Below are 22,564 nucleotides of genomic sequence, written 5' to 3' on the forward strand. Positions count from 1 at the left end.
ACCAAATATGAATACCTTTGGCATAATGGGAGAAAACTCTCATGAATCCACATCAAGTTTGAAAACAAAAAACCGACACCAACTCTGGCCCCCAACTCTAGGTGTTTCAAAAGGGCAATTTAATTAAATGTTTCTGAACCACATTTTAAAATATAATATGCAAGGTCAACCCAAGAGAAAGACTAATGGAGGACGTTATTGACAAAGATGGACAGGGACATTCAGAAAGATGTGGCCAGTGGGCTGCTATAGGCATATGAAGTGTCTTGCTGAAACTCAGACCTGACAAAAGAAAGACTAGAATTAGTTTCCCATCCTAATTTTTATTGTCATTATAAGTGCCCTCTTGACTGTCTTTTTAAATGCTTAGAGAATGACTATTGTCTACATATTACTTCTACCTATATCAGGAGTAATATTTGTCTATAGTCAGGAAATAGTTTCAGCCACTGAGGGAAAAAAAAAAAAAAATGATGGTTTCTTGATGGACAGAGCCCTTCTCAAGTAAAACACAAGAAAAAGAATCAAAGAAGGGATGCTTTGGGAAATGTCTACATAACAGAGTAAATCTTTTAAATGAACTTTTGCTTTATATCAGGGAATATGCAAAGTGAGTAAAACCTATATCAGAGTCAACATACCTGCATTTTAGTTGCATTTATGATTTTTCAAGGGTCCAAATTATGATTTTATCAGCATATGTATAAGTAGTCCTTCCACTAATGTAGACCAGCCATTTATCTGAAGCAAGCAAGGCTGAGTGGCACAATAGAAAGAACACTGGCCTTGGAGTCAAGAAGCCCCAAATTCAAATTTAATCTCAGATGATGAGTAGAGAGGTGATCCTGGGGGTAAACTCTTTAATCTCCCTCAGCCTTAGTTTTTTCATCTCTAAAATGAGGGTAATAGTAGCACCTACTAAACATCTGTTAGCTTTGTGCAAGGCATTGTGCTAGAGAATTGGGAACCAAAGACTGAAACAAAATAATCATTGCCTTCAAAGACCATGTGGGTGTTGTTGTTGTTTGGTGGTGGTAGTAATAATGGTGGTAGTGGTCCTTCATTTTCAAAGAAGACCAATGACATCATGAATGAGTGATGTTTTCATTTGTGAGTAAATTGAATTTAGTAAAGTAAAATTTAGTATAGTATTTATTATACTAGATAGTATAGAATTTAATACAGTAAAATTATTGTAGTGTTATAGAATTCATTATAGTAAAATTTAGTATAATATACTGTTTAGTATTATAGAATTTAGAATAGTAAAATTTAGTATCATATTATAGCATTATAGGATTCAGTATAATAAAATTTAGTACAGTATTATACTATATAGCATTATGGAATTTAGTGTAGTAAAATTTAATAAGGCAGTTTTACAAATTCTCAGCCTCATTTCCCTCTTGCAGAGTCATCAGAATACAACAGTAAGACAAACCAAAGACTGAGTGACTGACAATGGCCTGCAATGCAGTGGTTGACTTTGGCATCTTTGATGTCTTACCAAATTTTAAGTGTTCCACAGATCCTACATCTCCCACCTTCATAATTGTTTGAAACAAATTGTTGTCCATCCATTATACCAAGAAAACTTCATATGTTTGGGGTAGGCAGGCCTGTCAACTAACTCTCAATCTGGTTTAGCTCATCTGCTGAGACAATTTATCAGAAATTTACCATTGGGGATGCTATAGCTTCTTAGGATCACAGCTGAGATATATTTGTATTTTTGTAATACATATTTGTAATAATAGACTGGTCCTGGGAGGTGGAATAGGGTTGAGCACTAATTCTTTCACACTAAAAAGGCTCCTATCTCTGAATCTATAATTTGTGGATCTGAGTTGAATTCTAGGGGAGTCTGACTTTTAAAGAGAAGGATTAGGCTATTTTTCTCATTATCTCTAGGGAAAATCCCTTAAAGCTTAGGTTTGGCTCCTCTCCAGGATCTCCAAAAGGAAACAAAACTAATCAATGAATAGGGTACATTAGGATTAGGCAATCATTATTTCTCTAAACAACAGAAATGATTAAGATATAAAAGATTATATGTTAAATAGATATAGTAACCTATAATTCTTATTATGTTCCCCCAGAAAGCAAACATTTAAAACAATTAAAACATGGAACACTTAATAGGACTGCTGAATAAGCATCACATCTTCACCTGCTCTGAACTGTGTGAATAACTCTGGCCAGCCAAGGCTAGGTCTTCTCATCCTCTGAAAACTAGTATAGAAGTTATAAGGAGCAACTCCTATAGGGTAGCTATCTCTGACTAGGGGACCCAGACAGAGGCTTCCAAACTCTTCAGCTCACGAGTTTATTTCTCACACTGGAAAAATCTATTCTAGGATTACTGTTTAGTCACCTACCATAAGGAAAGAAGCATAAAGTAAAAGAAACCATGTCCTGGAAATCTTGATTGGGACTCATCTAGTCAAGCACAAGCACATAGTCTTGCTGCTATGTATAGCTAGTTACCCTTCCTACCAGAATGAGGAAAGGGAAGAAGAAATCTAGATTTGCTCATAATAATAATATATATATATATATATTTCCTAATTACATGTTAAAATAATTTTTAAGTTTGTTTTAAGTTTTGAGTTCCAAATTTTATCCCTTCTTTCTCCTCTACCTTCCCTGATATGGTAAGCAAACAGATAGATGTTATACATGTGTCACATGTGTTAGAGAGAAGAAAAGAGTAAGAACAGAAATTGTCTCTCCTCTTAAACTTACCTGAAGCAGTGAAGTGGCACAGTGATTAGAATGCTAGATGAAGAGTTAAAAAGACCTAGTTCAAATCCTGCCTCAGACACTTATTATCCGTTACCTTTATCTACTTCAGCTCCCTCACTTGTAAAAAAAAGAGAATAATGAGATTTCCCTCCCACCATTGCTGACAAAATGTTATATTTGTAAAGTGCTCTAACACCTTAAAATATTATATACATGCTGACTATTATTATTACTATTACTGATAGTCAGCTCTACTTGTAGGGCAACTAGGTAGCACAGAAGATAGTGTCAAGGTTGAAGACTCATCTTCCTAAATTCAAATCTGACCTCAGGCACTTACTAGCTGAGTTACCTGGGCAAATTATTTAATCTCGTTTCCTTATCTGTAAAATGAGCTGGAGGAAAAAAAAAAAAAAAAGACAAACCATCATTTTGGCCAAGAAAATCCCAAATGGGAACATGAAGATCAAATCCATGACTGGACAATAGTGACTCTAATTGGCTCAGTAGCCAATCTTTTCTGGTATTCTTTGGTATCCCCTTTCCCTGCTACTGCCATAGGGACCAAGGGATTATGCATTATCCCAAAGCACTATGGCTTTCAACACTAAGTGAGAATTAATGTAATTTACCAGAAGTGACCTAGAATCTGGTCAAGCTAGGAGTTCACCGGTTTACCCCTGTTCTTTTTGCAGGGAAACAACTTATTAGCCATTGACTACTTAATGTAATGTGCATCAAGTAACAGGACTACTATGGTTATGCTTCCTTGCCAGTAAAAATCAGAAAGTCAGACTGATTTCTTAGATTCTTTTCAGTTTTAAAACTTTAACTCTATGAATATAAAATGCAACATTATGTAATAAGACATAATGTAAAAGGTAATTTCTGGGAAGATGGGAAATATTCCATTTGTTAATAGAATATATGAATCCAAAGTGCACAGTGGGAAGGGATGAAGGATCAAGAAAGGAACACAGAAGAAACCTTATTTCCACACTACTAACAAAATGATGAAAGTCTCAGTGTATTATATGGGTGGGGGTGCGATAAAGAGGTAGGGAGAGAGTACAGATGTTATTTTATCAGAATACAAAATTGCTTCAGTATTGGTCACACTGTTCTACACCGTATAGTCTTAGAGAACTTCCTGGGGACACTGAGAAGTGAAGTGACTTGTCTGTGTTCATATAGCTATTATATATCAAATAAAACTCAAGCCAGATCTTTCTGACTAGTGAGACAATCTTATTCTCCCCTATGTGCTGCTACTTTATGGTGATGAGTTTGCTTTGAGAAATAAAATTTTTACTTGATGAATTAAATATTTCTACTAAATGAGATTTTTAATTTCTTTAAAAATCCACAATAAGATATTTCACCAATAAAGTGGGACCCTTCCTTAACTATATGGTAAAAAAGCATTATTTTAGGCCTTTTGTTATTCACAAAAAAAGTCAAAAATTCAAAAAAAAAAAATTCTGCAGCAGTAATCTCTCCAAGACAGAGTGCTGCTATCTGCCTTCTTTTAAAATGCTGCTCAGAACCTCACAATTTAAATTTAGCTCCATGACAGCCTTCCCCTTCTCCCTGTGAGGTACAAGTCATTTGAGATGACTGACAGATGTTAAATGAAGATACCTTGCCACATGGCTCTCTCTGACTCTTACAGCAATCACTAATCTTTAGAGGGGAAAAAAATCTGAAGATAAACCTGACAAGGCTCCCTGAAATTAACATAGCTCAGACCCCCTGCTAGTGTCTTAAGCCTATTTGTCTTCCTAAAAGTGGATTTCCAGTTGCCTACCAGCTACCTTCAAGAGTTTTTGAAAGAAAAGCTAGTGATTCAAAATCCCTGAAATCCTTGAGCAGTTCCTTTGGCTATATGTGGAAAGTTCAAGCATAAAGGGAAAGATAAATGATTCCCTTTTAAATGAAATATTAATGTGACAAGCTGACAACTTCCTGGTCCAAATTGCTGCATGTGGTAACCGCAATGAACTCATTTCTTCAAAGTTTCTAGTTGGGACAAAGCTGTCTATCAGAAAATCGACAGGCATATCTTGAGAATATAAAGGGGAAGATTTTTTTAAATCCAAAATTGTTTTAAATTTAAAAAGAATAATATAAAGAAGGCAAAGTTGGAGTGTAACATGATATTGAAACTAAAGTCAATTAAAAATCTTAGAGGAATAATTGAGTAAATAAAACTTGAAACTAGTTCTCTGTCCCCATCTAGATAATTTTAAATGTAGATATGGGAGCATAAAGAAAGCTTCAGAGAGTAAAAGATGCAAAAATCAGATAATGGCAAAATCACAAACTAAGAAGGGACCTCCTTGTCTAGGTAGTCCAGCTTTTATTTGAGCAAGAATATGTTTTATGATTAATAGTCATTCATCATCTACTTGAAGACTTCCAATAAGGGGAACCCCACCCCCACCTCTAAGGCAGTCCATTCTACTTTTGGATAACTCTAATTTGTTAGGGAATTTTTCCTAACATCAGGTCTAAATTTGTCCCTTTGCAATTTCCACTTATTACTCCTGGTACTGATCTCTTCAACCAAATAAAAGAAATCTAATCTCTATTTCATGTCATCCCTTCAATATTAGAAGGCACTTTGACCCAGCAGGAAAATGAAGCAAAGATTAAGTAATTTGTTTAGTCACACAACTAATGTCTGAAACCAAATTTTAACTCAGATCTTCCTAACTCCAGATGCATGACTCTATGCACTGTATTACCTAGCTGTAATATATATATATATACATATATATATATGATATGACAATGTTTAATAGCATAATAATATATTATATTAATGCTAATTGTTTTATTATTAATAATAAAAGGTATTTTACATGATGATTGGCATGTGATATTATAACAATTTTCATACAATATAATAATCAAACAATAAATGATTGTGAATGTATGCTAATACTGAGAAGATATGTTGGAGCCAAGACATGAAAGAAATGCCCAATGGAAGAATTTTGTTCAGTCCCACAGAAAGAACAAGCCATTAGATTCTACTAATGAAAAAAACAAGATGGTCAGTTTTACATTTTAGGAAAATCATTTTGGTATCTATGTGGAGAATGAAATAGAGACAGGAAAGACCTGAAGTAGAGAAATCAATTAGTAGCCTTATGGGTACCTAATGGTAGCTATGTGGATGGAGAAAAAAGAAATAGATATGAAAAATGCTGGGAAGTAACAATAATAATTATTAGGATTTGTAGTCCTTTAAGACTTGCAGGCACTTTGCTTATGTTATCGCATTTGATCCTCACAACAGCCCTGTGAAATAGGTACTATTAATGATCCTATTTTACAGTTGAGGAATTTGAGACTGGGAGAAGTTATAACTTGCCCAGAGTCACATAATAAGCAAATGTCTAAGGCAGAATTTAAATTCAATTTATCGTGATGCATCTCGCTACTGTTCTATTTAACTGATATCTAGAAGATTTAGCTACTGTAAAATATAGGTTGAAAATGAAGAGTACAGGATGACAAGATTATTCACCTGGATAATTAGAAGATGGCTATGCTCTCAACAGAAATAAGACAGTTTGGAAGAAGGATGGAGTTTGCCCATGAAAATCTTGAGTTAAAATACATATGGTATATCCAATTTGAAATGTGCAATGGGACTTTGTCACTGTGAAACTAGAACTCAAAAAAGAGACTAGAACTAGATATACATATCTGAGAATTACATAAGAAATTACTCAAAGCTAGACTATTTTATAAAAAAAAAAAGCAAAATAAAGAATAAACCAAAAAATTTTTCTAAACATAAGGGTGGAGCTCCATTGATTATTATTAAATATAATTACTATGTATAGGTATAGATATATATAAAATAAATTTTTCCTCCTTAAATTATGGGTTCCGATCCTGTATGGAATCATGTAACTATCTGTAAGGATCACAAAATTATGATTATTTGTTTATCTATCTTGTATATTTATATACCCAAGGTTGATTAAAACTCTCAGGAGAAAATGAGTTGGGAGTGGAAAAAATTTAAGAAGCCCTGTCCATTTAAAAGTAGCATACTTTGTTAGGTAAGAACACATCTTGATTGTCAGTCAATGAGAATCAAGTATGAACGAGACATGTATACTACTGTCTTAGAGACTTGGTTCTGTACTAATAAATTTGTATACTATACTAGATAAAGATCTAATACGCTACTATAGTATAGTATAAAACTAATTCCATACTAAAGACTCATCTATCTATCCATGAATATGCTAATGTAATCTATTGTTTCATTACCCAAATATTTTTCGTAACCTGAATTTTGCATCAATTAGAAAGAGGTCAGGAATAAACTAGAGATGGACTTAAATATAAATTTAGGCATAGAGCTCAACTTCTGCTTAAATATTAGGAATCTTCTTAACTGGTATATTTGTAATAATTATAATTTAACTCATAACTTTTTATCTAACTTCCAAAAGACATAAAAGAAAGATCCATGTGAACTTTTGGTAAAATGTTACTCATATGCTTAAAATAAGCTGATTATTGTAGGAGGTTGTTACATAAAGTTAGAATTAATTTGATCCTGAACTAAACTTTTGAGCCATCTCTGACTATATTGTTACCATTCTTCACCTTTTTCCTTTACCCTATCCAATGCCAGCTTTTATTTTCATGATCTGCCAAGTAGGATGAGAATAAATAATAGATACAGACTACTCTGAAATATATTTATATTCCATGTAGGAATGCTAAAAATTTTATATCATGGATTAAGACCCTCAGTATTTCAATGTTTAAAAGTTCTTGCTATAGAATCTCCTCATGATAATCAAAAGAAACTTGCACTGGTACTACTCACTTAATGTGATCAGAAAAGAGAAACAGGAAAGTACTGGAGCTACAATTGTTTTAATCCGAGAGGGTAAATTGAAGTCATTATGAGGATTAGAAATGTCAGCTAATCTTTGTAAAATAACTATGTCACAGTCACAGGTAACTACCCACCCTGTTATCTTTTATAGTCCAATCAGTCTGGCCTGGTTTTCAATCAGTACTCTCAATAGTTTGTCAGCGTTATTAGATGAGGAAGGAAATAGAAGGAAAAAAAGTGATTTTATTTGGTTTATGCTGTCAAATCATTCAGATCCTGAGAGATTTTTCTGTCAGCTGCAAATAACTAAACTGGAAGTGCTTTTCATGTAAAAAGCATTTGGCATAGGATCGTAGATTTATAGCTAGAATGGGGCCACATAATTCAATGCCCTCATTTCTATAGATGAGGAAACTTAAGTCTAGAGAGTTTAGATGATTTGCCCAGGTTGTATATCTGATAAGTACCAGAGGTAGAATCTAAACCCTCTAGCTTGCCTATGCATCAAGCCTCACTGACTCATTTTTCTAGTTAATTTTATCATTATAATTTGATTCTTATTTCATCTTCATCACAATCATCAATTTCTTCAAAATTCAGTCAAATTCTCTCCTTTTTGCTAGTTTTCACACACTTCATCTTCAGTCTCTAGGCCACTGGTGGCCCATCTTGCCTAGAATGAAGTCCCTTTTTATGTCTACCTCTTTAAATCCCTTACTTTTCTTAAGAATCAGCTCAAGTACTGCTTTCTCAATAAATTCTTTCTTGATCTCCATAGCTTTTTGTATTTTCCCTTTCTTAAAGCCTCTTTTTTGCTTATTTTGTAAATATTTGTGTAATTTATTATCACTTTAACATTTGAAGCTGAGTTGTTTGCTCAAAGTTCTAAGAGAATTACTAAAGTAGTTATCGACCCAAAATTGTAAGATAAGTTGTCAAATTTTTAATGTAACAAGCTATATATAGTAAATTGAAGAGATTAAGAGTCCAAAACTATTCTATGATTTGGGAACAAATATAATTTATTTACATATAGGTAAGATAAGAATTTGGTTACTAATGATAAAATAAGTTGAGACCATTTGTTGAGAAGACTCATTCTAAAGCTAGAAAGTCTAAAGCTAGAAAGATAAGAGAAGAGAGAAAGAGGTAAAAAGCTGGGTTTCAGAGTTGCATCAGCTGATCAGTGATAACTATTATATTCATTATTGAGGGCATGTCCACACAAGCAGAGGAGTAAATTGAGAGTAGAGAATCACCGAAGTCATTCTCAGATCAATTCATTTGTCTAAGATGTTATGACCAGTAAGGCATCAGTTTAGTAGTGAAAGCATCTATTCAGAACATAAACTCCATTCTTCAAAACTTTTTTCTAGATAGTTTCTGAGACAGGAAAAGGACACTGAGATTCATAGTAATCCTAAGAACATTACTTTTCCTCATTCCATGTGCTGGCAGATTTTTATAAGTACATTTTCACTTTTCTCCCAGAAACTGAGTGCATTGGTGGAAATGTGAACCAGGTTTATATATAGATTGTGATTATTTATTTATTTACACATGTGTTTTAATATATGAGTAACTATAATATTATTGTTATATTTTTCATTTACTATTAAGTAATATTTAAAATCTAGAAATGTCAATATTGTGAGTTGTTCACTATGTAAATAGAAATATACTGATGGGGGTTCAAGAGCTAACATGGTGATTAGGGAAAATATATTCCCTTTGGGAGAAACCTATTGAATCACCTCTTGGTTGTCTTTTTTTAGGAACCTATATTACTGATGTGAAACCAAACTAGAATGAGTGAAACAGAGTTACGTAGATATTTACATAGTCAAGGTGAGAAGTGTGATTATGTAACATATCATTCATAGCCATCCATCATACCTGTTATATGTGCATATATTATCTTTCTCATTAGAATTCAAAACCTTAATAGAAAGGAGTTTTTCATTTTTTTTATTGGGTCTTAAGAACTAGCTTACTTCCTGACACATACCAGGCACTTAATTAATGCCTGATGATTTCTTGATAGCAGAAATATCATTTTTTCCCAGATCATTCTCTTCAAGAAGTGAAATGAAAGCTTCTCCCTCATAAAACTAGGTGAAGAGAGGGTATAACGCTGAAAATATAAGATACAGATATAAACAGTTCTCTTTCGTGAGTGAACTCATCTGTATTTCCTTGATTCAATCAAAGAACTCTTACATAAGACTTTTTAAAAGATTCATATTAGTAGTTCAGGAATTCAGGAAGGCTAAAACATGTAGCCAGAATTCTCACCATTCTATTATGTAACTGAAATAATTTAGAAACATTATTATGTTAAACTGAAATCATTAGGAAAAGGAGAAATGACAGGAGGCTTGAGTTCTATCTCTAACACAGGATGCTTGAACCAAAAAAACCCTTCCTTCTAATACATATCACCTGTGTGACCACAACTTGCTGGCCCTTAGTTTCCTCATGTTAAATTCAAGGATAAGATGGGATGATCTCTAAAGCTCATTCCTACCTTATTATCCTGATTCATAAATTCTATAGCACTTCTCAAAAGGCTGAAAACAAAAGAAAATAATAGATTTTATTGTATAATTATACTAAAAGGTAATCTTCTAATACTAATATAGCAAGATCTAAGGAAAAGGAAATTATAATTTATTACTGAGTAAGTGCAAAGTCAAAGAGCACATGAAGAAGAGATTATCAGATCTCATAATTTCCACTAAGGCCCTTAGCACTTCTATGTCACCAGTATTCACCATCTGTAATATCCACCTGCTAGGATGAAATGCAAGTCAGGGTGTTTTAAAAAAAGAACCTGTCACAGCTAATCCACTGTAACTTGGAGAGAAATGCTTGACATAGTTTCCATCGTCACCAGATCCTCCTTCCCACCCCACACACCCTGCTTCTATTTAAATCCCACCCATACTAATGTGCTCAATATCATTCACTCAAGGCAATTGACAGGACTAAGATAGGAGAGAACAGCATGGCCCCAGAAGAAAAGTTAAAGGAGAAGCCAGCTCAAAGAGCAATAAAGAAGATCCGGACAGCCTCTTTAGTTATTAGCTTAGCTCGAGGCTGGCAGCAATGGGCCAATGAGAATAGTGAGAAGCAAGCCCAAGAACCTTCAGGGTGGCTGCCTGGAGGAGCTAAGGAGACAAGTGAGTCACCCAAAGAGAACCAAAATATAAAACCACTAGAGCCCCTCCACGAACAAGGCATAGGGGGAAGTCAGAGGTACCCATTGGCAAAGCCATTTTCAAACAGAGATAGGGAGAGTCTAAACAACCTTGCTCATGATGAATCTGAGGAGACCCACATTAAAAGAAAGGAAGTAACCAAAACAGTGGTCAACAAAGTCTATGAACGAGGACGGGACATTAGTCTTCTCAGCAACAGGTATGAGAATGATGGGACCAACTCTGAATCGTGGCAGGAAGGAAAAGACTTGGATCCCATTGACAAGATCCTGAATAGCCACACTTCCCCAACCAGGAGGAGGAAGTGCTTGAACCTGGTGTCAGAACTAACTAAAGGCTGGAAAGAAATAGAGCAAGAGGAACCCACTAGCCGCAGTGATAGCATAGATACTGAGGACAGCGGCTATGGAGGGGATTCTGAAGAACGGCTAGAGCAGGAAGGCAACAAGCAAGAAGGAGACCATGTGACTGCAGCCAGGATTAAAAGACCTACACCTTCCCAGTAAGTGAACTCTTGCTTTCTTTGCATGAACATTTTTCCCCCTGGAAAGAGACTCTTTGGGTCCACAGCTATATTCCTTTTCTTTTCCCTCCTTCCTTCCTTCCTTCTTTCTTTCCCTTCTTCCTTCCTTTCTTTCTTCTGTCCTCCATTCCTTTCTTCCTTCCCTCCTCCCTTCTTTCTTTCTTCCCTTCTTTTTTTTCTACCTCTTGCTTTGTCTCTTTCCCTTCTTTTTCTTTCTTCCTTTTTTATGTTTTCTTTTTTCTTTCCTTCCTTCCTCCCTCATCTCTTTCTTTTCTTTGTTTCTTCTTTTTCTTTCTTTTTTTCCTTCCTTCCTTTCTCAATGAGACAATGGTACTGGAATAGGCTCATGAATTAAAAATGCATGTATTATTATGCAACTGAGACAGCCTAGTAGATAGAAGTTTTGCCTTAAAAGCAGAAATTTTAAGGTTTGACTCCTATTGTTGATACATTAATACTGATAAATATTATGTCATTTGGTCCTCAACTCAGTAAATCTTGATACCTATACTTTTCAGCCCAATTAAGTTTTATAAGTTCAGGGAATTTTCATGCTGAAAGTTCTCTGCATTGATAAAACACAGGCTTAGAGGAAATGTAAGTACATGCATAGATTTATATATATATGCATTTATAATATATAATATACATGTGTATATATAGTTTACATTGTCATATATTATATTTCACATTTGTTTAGAACTCCAAAATTTTGAGAATACTTTTTCTCACAAGCACCTTGTGAGTTAGATATTCTTGTGTTTTTTTTATAAAGTTGAAGGTTTGTAAACTATCCAATTTTATACAAGTAGTATCTTAGGCTCATCTATTTAAAGGTGGACAGTCCCTTAGTCCAACTCTCTCATAATAAGGTCCAAAATGGTAAGTTCTCTGCTCAAGGTCATACACATATTAAATGCCAGCCCTGTAATTCAAACCCATATTCACTCAATTTCAAATTACTGTACTTTTTATCACTTTGAATTTCTAGGTCTCTTCACTCCAAACTTACTGCTCTTTCCTCAGCATTATGATGTTTTTGGTCTGGGTTCCCGTAAAGACATATATTTTATTGGTTGTTCAGTTGTTTTGGTTATGCTCAACTCTTCATAACCCTATTTGAGGTTTTCTTGGCAAAAATATTTTCTGGTTTTTCATTTCCTTCTTCAGCTCATTTTATAGATGAGGAAACTAAGGCAGAGTTAAATGACTTATTTAGAGTCACAAAGCTAATAAGTGTCAAAGTTCACATTTGAACTCAGGAAAATGAGGCTTTCTATATCAAGACCTGGCACTCTATCCACTGCACCATCTACCTGCCTGTTAAAGACATATACATGTAAAGAAGGGCCCATAGTATTGGGTTACAGCTTTCTATTTTGAGCCAAATCTCTAATTCACATTCTCAGCAAAGCTAAAGCCACCTGTGAGTGTAAATATTTCCCCTCAAGAAATAAAATATTTTCTTCAGTTTATAAAGAGAAGGAATAGATCTGTGATTTCACTGTTCTAAGGAATTCCTAAGAAAATTGTCTTACCATCAATTCAGAGTTCTTCTGTACCTTTATGGTCTTAGAAAGTTTCCAGGAGTACAAAGAAGTTAAATTACTTAGTTCAATAATTATTGTTGTTCATTTATTTCAGTTGTGTCCAACTCTTTGCGTCCCCATATGGGGTTTTACTGGCAAAGATAATGGTGTGGTTAGTCATTTTCTTCTTCAACTTATTTTATATATGATGAAACTAAGGAAAACCACATTAAGTCCAGGGTTACACAAAACCAGTTTTGATCTCACAAAGAAGAGACTTACTGATTGCAATCTGGGTACTCTACACCAAGTTCATGGACTTAAAAAAAAAAAAAAAGATTCATGTTCCCATAGTGTGTCAAAGTTATAATGTTTTCTTCACATAACATTATGCGGTAGGTGAGGGAGATAGTATCATTACCATTTTGTAGATGAAATTGAGATTGGGATCAAGGCTCAAAAATTTACTTATGGCAAAAGGCTTAACTTAATTAGCTAATTAAATGATTGGTTGATAAGTTGATTGATTAGTGTCTCAGGAAAATTCTAATTCCCAGTCTAGCATTCTTTATACTAAACTGTGATCCAAGCTATTTGGTTAATCAAAATCAAAATCAAAGGACTCAATTTTAACAAGATCCTGGATATACTAGATATTTGTCCCCCCCAAAAAAAGAGAATCAGATGAAAATAATTTTATAAAAAAAACATATCTTTTATTTTTATACAATTCTTCCATTTTACATTTCGGCTCTGGGTTCATAGTAGCTCAAAATATGGGAAACACACTACCATTTATATGATGTTACTAAAATTTTAATACTCTGAAGAAACATGAAAAACAAAATATGTCATCTTATTTAATGTATATACCTAAAGTTTCACATTTTTAAAAGTTTAAAAGAAAATCTTGATTTCTATAACCCCTCAAGGGTATGCTTTGATCCCTCATCATTGACACAGAGATGAGCCCAGACTGTCAAAGGCAAGGCTACAAATTTGGGCTTTTAGCTTAAAATGCACTGAAAACTCATTAAGGAATTCTACTGTCATACTAAGGACCAGCTTGCCTGAGCTCAGAGATATTTACTCATCATCAGGAGGTTGGGAAATAATTATTTTAGTGAGGTGATGACTTTTTTTCCAGCCCGAATAGTCCATGAAAGTGTTGTTTAATGGCTAGAGAGCTTACTTTGATCTGATATGTGATGGTTTTGTGACCCTGAATAAGTCACTTAACTTTTCAGTGCCTCTGATGCTAAGTTGCAGAGAATAAATAATTCAGCATTTACAGTGGAAGCTTGACCAGCAGTTCTCTATATCAGAGCTTCTTAAACTTTTTGTACTTGTGACCCCTTTTCACCAGAGAAATTTTTACAAGATTATGGGTATATAAATATATAAAATAGGTATGCAAATCAAGCATTTACTAATAATGAATCACAATTTCATACTCCCGACATTCAGTTATGAGACTCCAAATGGAATTTTGACCCACAATTTAAGTAGGTGAACTCTATAACAGTAAAACCACAGAGCAAGTCCTACTATAATAACCCATTAAGTTGTCTACTAAGGGACACATGCAAGACTGACTATTTCTTTATTTGTTTTTTCCTTTTCAATAGTATTTTACTTTTCCAATTACATGTAAAGATAGTTTTCAAACAATATGAGGTAGGTTATATATGTATTATCATTTTAAACATATTTCCATATTAGTCATGTTGTGAAAGAACAATCAGAACAAAAAGGGAAAACCATGTGAAAGAAAGGGCAAACAAAAAAAAGGTAAAAACAGTATGCTTTGATACACATTCAGTCTCCATCATTCTCTCTCTGGTTGTGGATGGCATTTTCCATAGAAAGTCTATTGGAATTGTCTTGAATCACCACATTGGTAAGAAGAGCTAAGTCTGTCATAGTTAATTGTTACATAATCTTGTTACTGTGTACAATGTTCTCTTGGTTTTGCTCACTTCACTCAGAAGTAAGTCTTTCCAAGCTTTTTTGAAATAGTCTGCTTATGATTTCTTATAAGGCTATTATAATATTCCATTACATTCATATATCATAATTTATTTAGCCAGTCCATAATTGATGGCATCTCCTCAATTTCCAATTCCTTGCTCCTCCAAAAATTACATTGCTTACAAACATTTTTGTGCATAAAGGTGGCTATTTGTATCAGTGGAAAGAGTATCCACATTGATGAACTTTTAGCTCTTATTGAAGCATGAAAAGTGCAAGAATACTAAGAAGTAAATTAAGAACTACTCCCAAGACAGGAAGATCAAGGTCCAAGTATTGCAGCTAATACATACTGGCTGTATGACTTGCACAAGACATCTTTCAACATATTCAGCAAATCTCTAAAACAGAAATTCTTATCATGGAATCTTTATGCTTTAAAAATTCATTTTTGATAATTTATGAGTGCATATATATACATACATATTTAATATAGTTTTTATATTTTAACATCTCCTTTGTAATATTATGTATTTTATTTTTCATATTTTGAAGCATAATTATGAGACAGTCCATAGGTTTTACTAGGCTGCCAGATGGATACAGACACACACACACATACATACACTTTTTAAGAACTTCTTATCCAAGACAAAACAGGAATCCAATCTGCCTTGGTAGATAACAATTCCTTTTATCAATATAATCATAAGTTTAGAGGGTCCCTAAAAAAATCCCTAAATATAATTAAACTCAAATAATATTCTCAGATGCTTTTGATCTATAGTTATGATAAGGAGGCACCATACATACATTGGTGAAAAGATCATTGGATTGAAGGTCTAGGGATATAGATTCTAATCTTAACGTTGCCAATAGCTCAAAGTATAAACTTTATAAAGTCTAACTTCTCTGAGACTTGGTTCCATTATCTGTAGAGTGAGCTAGAAAGGCTGACTACTCCTGTTCCTTCCATATCTAATATTCTATAGTTGTATAAGATCTGGACTTGCCGCCATTCTTTATATTAATTTTATATAGCATAATCAGTGAAAAGATAAAGCTGGCCCTGATACAAGGTCTACTATGGTTTAAAGATTATAAGTAGTATGAACCAATTACCATCTCTTTTTTTTTCTGTGTTGTTGAGATCTATGCAAAAGCATTGATTACCTTTAATCTCTTTTCTTATCTCTCTCTATTCCCCATCTTCTTCACTCATCTCTATCCTTAATGAGAACATGTATTAGAAATCAGTTTATATCAGCACCCCCTGAATGTCAGAGGTAATTCTGGCCCAGTCCAGGTTGCCTTTTCAGAAATCTAAATTCCAAGATTGCCTTTTGGAACTCTCATATAGTGCTTATAACCAGGATTACTGCCTACAGTTAGGAGCAGAGAGCCAACTATGTTAAGAGATCTACTCTGAAAAAAGCTTTCACTTCCATGACCCATCCCCTCCATTTCTCAAATAAGTGGAAATAAATCTAAGTAATATTGATTATTTAAGGAGTTCATAAATTTAAAATATCCAACCAAGAGAAAAATGGCTTTGGGATGGCTGAGATTTTCCTCAAATTGTAGAGAAAAACAAATTTGTCTCAAGTAAATGAAGTTAATTGTAATTTAAAGAAAACAGGTAGAGACCAAAAGAAACACTGTTCAAAAAGTGAAAATTTAGACTTGAATAGAGAGAATTCAGTTTTCTTATTTGCTTTATTCTAGTATATTTTGGCATCATCCTGTTCACTTTAAATTTCCATTATTTCTTTTCTAACCAAATGTGATTCTCACTTTTCCAGCTTAACTATGTCCCTACTGGCTATCTAAATTATCACTTTATTTCCTGTTAAAAGTCTAACCAAAAACAAATTATGATCTAATTTTCACTCTTCTGTCTCCTACCAAGTTCTTCTTAACTTTTTCTTCACACTTCAATTTTCCATTGTCTCCCACAGTTTTTTTTTGTTTTTTTTTTGCCTCCCTAGCTTTTTATAAATGCCTTGTTCTTGAGACCTTCCTGCTGGAATTTTAAATGTCTCTTCCACTAACTAGAGCTGTTTTTATCCTTCTACTTAATTTTTCTTAGAAAAATTCAAGGGAGTACATGAGAAGAGGTTCATCCAGATGGAAAGGAACTGACTTGTTTTTCTATTAAAAAAAAAAAAAAAAAGATGCTTTTTTTTTTTTTTTAAACAGTTTCTTTTGATTTTTATTTGCTTTCTTGTCTGACTGAAGAGTTGTGGGGTGAAGATGAGGGTGATTGGGAGCATATTTGTGACCTTGTGATTCACTTTAAAAATTAATACATTAAGGTTAAGGAGAAATTAAATGAGTCAACCAGGATCACACAACTAGTAAGCATCTGGATATAAATCCCAGCCTCCTTTTTTCAAGACCAATCTTTTCTTAATATATAAATATATAAAACTGTTTTTTTTTCATGTGCTGACACTAAGCAACTAAGTGACACTAAGCACTTTAACCTTTCTTAACTCCAGTTTTCCTATCTACAAAAATGGGAATAATAATAATAGTATTTACTTCACTGGATAGTAAAGAAGATTAAATGAGATAATACTTATAAAACATTTTGCAAACCTTAAAAACACTATACAAATTTTAGCTAGCCATAAGATTAAATGAAAAATTCTGAACTAAAATAGATGTGTTTGTCTCTAGTAGCATGAAATTATTTTGACATTATTAACAGGAAAGAAATTTCAGAAAGGAGTGGAAGAGTTTCTTGAATGAATAAAATATGAATTTCAAGATTTTTTTTGAAGAAGTTCCATAGTACAAAACTCTTTACACAACAGACTTTAAATACATGATGTTCAGTTAATTTAGAAATGTTTTGGTTAGAAGAGTCTGTGAAATTAGATGGCTGAACAAATAAATTTTTATGTACATTCAAAAAGTCATTATGAACTATATATAAAGAAATTCCCTGATTCTCAATATTTTATAGTTTTTCTGGTTACTTTTACCATTTTATTTGGACTCAAAATTCACAATACTGTTGTTTGTAAAAGGGAAATAATTAAGTCTTTTAACTGACCAAGAAAAAATCCAAAAAATCTCTTATTATTGAGTGGAAGAAAGGCTATTTCTTTCCTCAGATCCTAAGAGATTCTGATTGTGATACTGTAAAATATGTAGTCTATAGCAAATTTTATAAATGTAATTTAAACTAAGGAAAAATAAGTATAATATTGAGAGGACTAGATTTTAGGTTTTGAAAAACTCAACTAGATTTAGTGAAAATCTGCCATCTAGTGGTTATCATCCTCATTTGGACAGAGGTAAAAATATGGGTATTCCTATCTGACACTACATTGTCAAATGATATAAAAATATCAATGGAATAACAGTCCATTCTTTTTAAAAAATATTTATTAACATCTATATATGACTGAAAATTAACTAATCATAAATTGACCCATGTTCAGTTTTCTTTTTAGTCATGTCTAACTTTCCATGACCACGTTTGAGGTTTTCTGGGTAAAGATACTGGAATGCTTGCCATTTTCTCCTCCAGCCTATTTTATAAATGAAGAACTTAGGCAAACAGGGCTAAGTGACTTACCCAACATTACACAGTTAATAAGTGTCTAAGGTCAGATTTGAACTCCTGGCACCAGCTCACAACTCTATCCCTTGCATTCAAATTAACCTAAGCCATTCCATTAAATGAAACAAATACCAAAGCTATATTTAATATTGCTGTTATTTAGTAAATAAGAACTAAATACATAACTTAGAGAATTACTTCTATCTTTTCTAGGTTTGCTTGCACAGTTTTTGTATTGCCTAATATTTTCTAGGGCTTTTGGTAGTATCATAATTTTGTTTTATGGTGAACATTCTAATATCCTCCAGAGCAGCACTCATATTTGTTTAAGCTTTGGAGGATTGATAATCATGAATTCTACAAACCAGTGATATTTGTACAGGTGTGTGCCCTGGGTTTAGGAAAATCCAATATTAAAAAATATTAAATATTTAAAAAAAAATTTTTTTGACAGATACAGTAGAGGGAAGTTACAAAATCATTTGTAACTGCAAAAGGTCTTATCTCAAAGGTCAGGATAATTAATTTTTTTTTCTTTTTTTGCTGAGGCAATTGGAGTTAAGTGACTTGCCCAGGGTAACACAGCTAGGAAGTGTTAAGTGTCTGAGGCCAACTATGAACTTACGTCCTCCTGACTTCAGGGCTGGTGCTCTAACCATTGTAGTACCTACCTGCTCCATGGACCATGAATTTTTGAAGTAGAAGGGACATTAGAGGCACTGAGTCCAACTCCCTCATGTCATACATGAGGAAACTGAGGCACAGAGAGATTAAATGCCTTATGCAGGTCTCTTAAAGAGACCTTTAAAATTGATTTCATTTATAAAATAGATTTACATGTAACATTCAAAAATGCATTTACCTTGTGATTCTGAAATCAGTATTATAAAGCAAGGTTATCATCACAGGAGAGTCTTTTGATAACTTTGATATCCCTCAGTGTTAAAACTATTTCCTTTCTTACTTGTAGGGCAAATCGGTTTGCAGAGAATCTCAGCAGCAAGGCCCAAAGGAAATACAGTCAAGTGAACAGCATGAAGGGAAAATGGCAAAAATGGGCTGATGAGCATGTGCAGTCCCAAAAGCTGAATCCCTTTAGTGAAGAGTTTGATCATGAACTGGCCATGTCCACCCGCCTGCACAAAGGGGACGAGGGCTATGGACGTCCTAAAGAGGGAACAAAAACTGCTGAACGGGCCAAAAGAGCAGAAGAACACATATATCGGGAAATCATGGATCTATGCTTTGTCATCCGAACAATGGCTCGTCACAGACGGGATGGCAAAATCCAAGTCACTTTTGGGGAACTCTTTGACAGATATGTACGGATTTCTGACAAGGTGGTGGGTATCCTCATGAGAGCCAGGAAACATGGACTTGTTCACTTTGAAGGAGAAATGCTATGGCAAGGAAGAGATGACCATGTGGTGATTACACTCTTAGAATGATCTTATAACCATATGAATGGATCATGTGATCCATCTTATCTTGATATTAACTACAAATAGAGAAGAGATGTAAAGGAAAACTACTAGCTACCAGACTTGCAAATATTAAATTATTATTTATACAAATTTGCAGTAATTTGGATCTTTTTTCATCTAGGAGGGAAATCTTGAGACACTTGAGAAAATAGGTAAAATGGTTAATATTGTTTTATAATATCACTTATATTTGAAAAGCTATCTTTATCCAAATAGTATAGAACATTTGATGATCTAAAATTATCAGCTGTTTAGTGCAAAAATGAAGTGTTGGTGAGTTTTAAACAAAGGTATAAATAATAACAATCTAACAATAAGAAAAAACCAGGAATGTTAATAGCAATAACTGCAAACAACACCAAGAATCCCATTAAGAACAATTTACATTTCTACCAATCATGCCATCATCTAGTTAGATCCTCAAGATTACTCCTTTAAGCAAATATTTTAAAAAATAACTATTCCAGGTTAGACAATATAGGCTCAAAGAGGTTGTGATTCATTCAAGGCCATACAGCTAGTACTATTGGTAAACTGAGACCCAAATCTATTTTTCTGATGCCAAGTGCAACACTATTTCTAGAATCATAGATTTTGAGTGTGTCTATTTTTTTTTCCGGTATTACTACTGAAACATCTCTTATAGTGGTTAAAGTAAACCTAAACATGACCTAAATTATTCATTTTCTTGGAAATATAGCATCCCATAGACCCTAAAATCATTAAAATATGATTTTGACATCTTTAAAACTCCCATTATGAGTGGAATCCACTTAGCAAGTTGCAAGGAGTTTTGCCAGCTTCCTTTCATGTAGTCTACCCATTGGTGCTATGTAAGCCATACATTCAAACACAAACAGCTGGAGCTTTTGAACACTTTCCACTATTTGATGTTTAAGACATCAGGTTCAAACACCCAACAGAGCAAGGATAATTCTTCAATCCATTTCAATAAATATTTAATAAAGGACTATTATTTTCAAGAATAAGACACAAATACAAAATTGCCTGTCCTTAAATTTTGAAAATTCCCAGATCTTATGATTATAGAAATTTATGAATCATGAGAGAGAGAATTCTTTTATAATATCTACATAAAAATCTCACGAAACATAATATCCCATCATATTATCAGAAATGACTGAAAATTTTTTCTTGTGTTCTGTCTCCATAAAAGTTGACCAAAAATAAATGAAAATATTTTTTAAACTTCTACTTTTTCAATAAAACATTCTCAAAAATTTTTGAATAAATAGAAAAATGATCCTGTCACACTAATGTCCAAAAATATACCTTAAAAAACAGGACAGATTGTTTAAAACAATAGGACACAACCAACTTTAAATAGTGTTTAACTCATAGTAGATATTTCCTTATTAATGTAGAGATAATTTCATGTTATTATATCAAGTTCCAAGAATAAAATGAAAAGACTGAATTTTCCCTTGACAGATGGACATAAATGATGACAGGGGTAAACATCTGTCACATGCAGAGTGAAACTGCTGACATAACATGTAGGATTAAGATAATTCTACAAGGTTTAGCAAGTTACTAAAGAAGTGTCCAAGACCACCTTTATAGTATAACTTCTAGTATGAATAAAGAATATGTAAGTATTTCTTAATTATGAGGCTATGTAACCACAACACACTTCTCTTTGTAACAATAACCATTCACTCACAACAATGTAGCAAGGGAAAATACCAGTCTGAGTCAGAAATCTCTGGGGGATTATTTACATTTTTCTGTTAAGGAGATTCTCTTTCAAACTGAAAGTTCAAATGTCTTCTTAATGAAGAGAAGGTGTACATTTTTCTTTCAATGGAGTTTGAACAAAAAAAAAAAATTAACTACAATTTTTAAATCCATGTGTTTAATAAGATCAACAGAATGTTCCATTTTATCCTAATAATAAAACTTATATCAAACTTTAGCATCAAAATATTCAAGAATAAAAATTATTTTTCAACACATTCTTGTATTTCTCTCTTTCAATTTGTAAATAAAATATATAAAGAAAATTCTAAATTCTATACAGTTATCTTCTTGAATGAGCCACTTCACGTCAGAAAATATTGACGTGTTTGATTCTTGTAATTCCCTTCAGGTAAGCAAGCTTTGATGAAGATTTCTAATAACTGTATTTAATAATATCTGTCTTTTAGTACATAATGTATGGTCAGTTTAAGATATAATTGTTATTGATACCATGTAATTGAGATCAAATTCTGTATAGGAAAGAGCTAGGTTAAATTGAATAATATATGATTCACAGATAGACTGCAGTCCTGAAGCCCAACTAGTTTCACATTAAGAGAAGGATAAAACAGAAGGATAATCAAGATGGGGAGGTCTTTCAAAATCATACAATTAGGATTTGCCTGAGTAAATTGGAGATGCTTAGTTTGTAGAAGACTTAGAGGCTGGAACGTGTTCAAATTATAAGAATGGTTATCATATGAAAAAGGGATTTACATGTATGTTGCTTTGTACCAAATTTCAAACTCAGTATGTCTAAAACTTATATTACTTCCTTTCTCCCCTAAACCTGTTTCATCTTTTAACTCTATTTTGTCACTTTGTTGTAGTTTAGTCATATCAGTTGTGTCCTTCTCTTTATGACCCTATTTGGGGTTTTCTT

The 22,564-nt window shown here is 33.3% G+C and overlaps 1 protein-coding gene across 1 annotated transcript; it reads left to right on the plus strand.

Moving 5' to 3' along the window:
• The first annotated feature begins 10,580 nt into the window (after window positions 1-10,580).
• ABRA (actin binding Rho activating protein) lies at window positions 10,581-21,944 on the plus strand. Its single transcript, XM_074267120.1, has 2 exons — window positions 10,581-11,341; window positions 19,407-21,944. The coding sequence occupies exons 1-2, from the start codon at window positions 10,626-10,628 to the stop codon at window positions 19,882-19,884; spliced, it is 1,194 nt and encodes a 397-aa protein (XP_074123221.1). The 5' UTR covers window positions 10,581-10,625; the 3' UTR covers window positions 19,885-21,944.
• Window positions 21,945-22,564: the final 620 nt, after the last annotated feature.

Source organism: Sminthopsis crassicaudata, chromosome 1 (genome assembly GCF_048593235.1).
Source record: "Sminthopsis crassicaudata isolate SCR6 chromosome 1, ASM4859323v1, whole genome shotgun sequence".
Taxonomy (NCBI): Eukaryota; Metazoa; Chordata; class Mammalia; order Dasyuromorphia; family Dasyuridae; genus Sminthopsis; species Sminthopsis crassicaudata.

Bases quoted from the DNA above. Each gene is read 5' to 3' on its own strand.
- ABRA (XM_074267120.1), top strand. From the start codon at position 10,626: ATGGCCCCAGAAGAAAAGTTAAAGGAGAAGCCAGCTCAAAGAGCAATA. The intron at 11,342-19,406 runs GTAAGTGAACTC...TCTTACTTGTAG, and splicing joins AAAAGACCTACACCTTCCCA to GGCAAATCGGTTTGCAGAGA.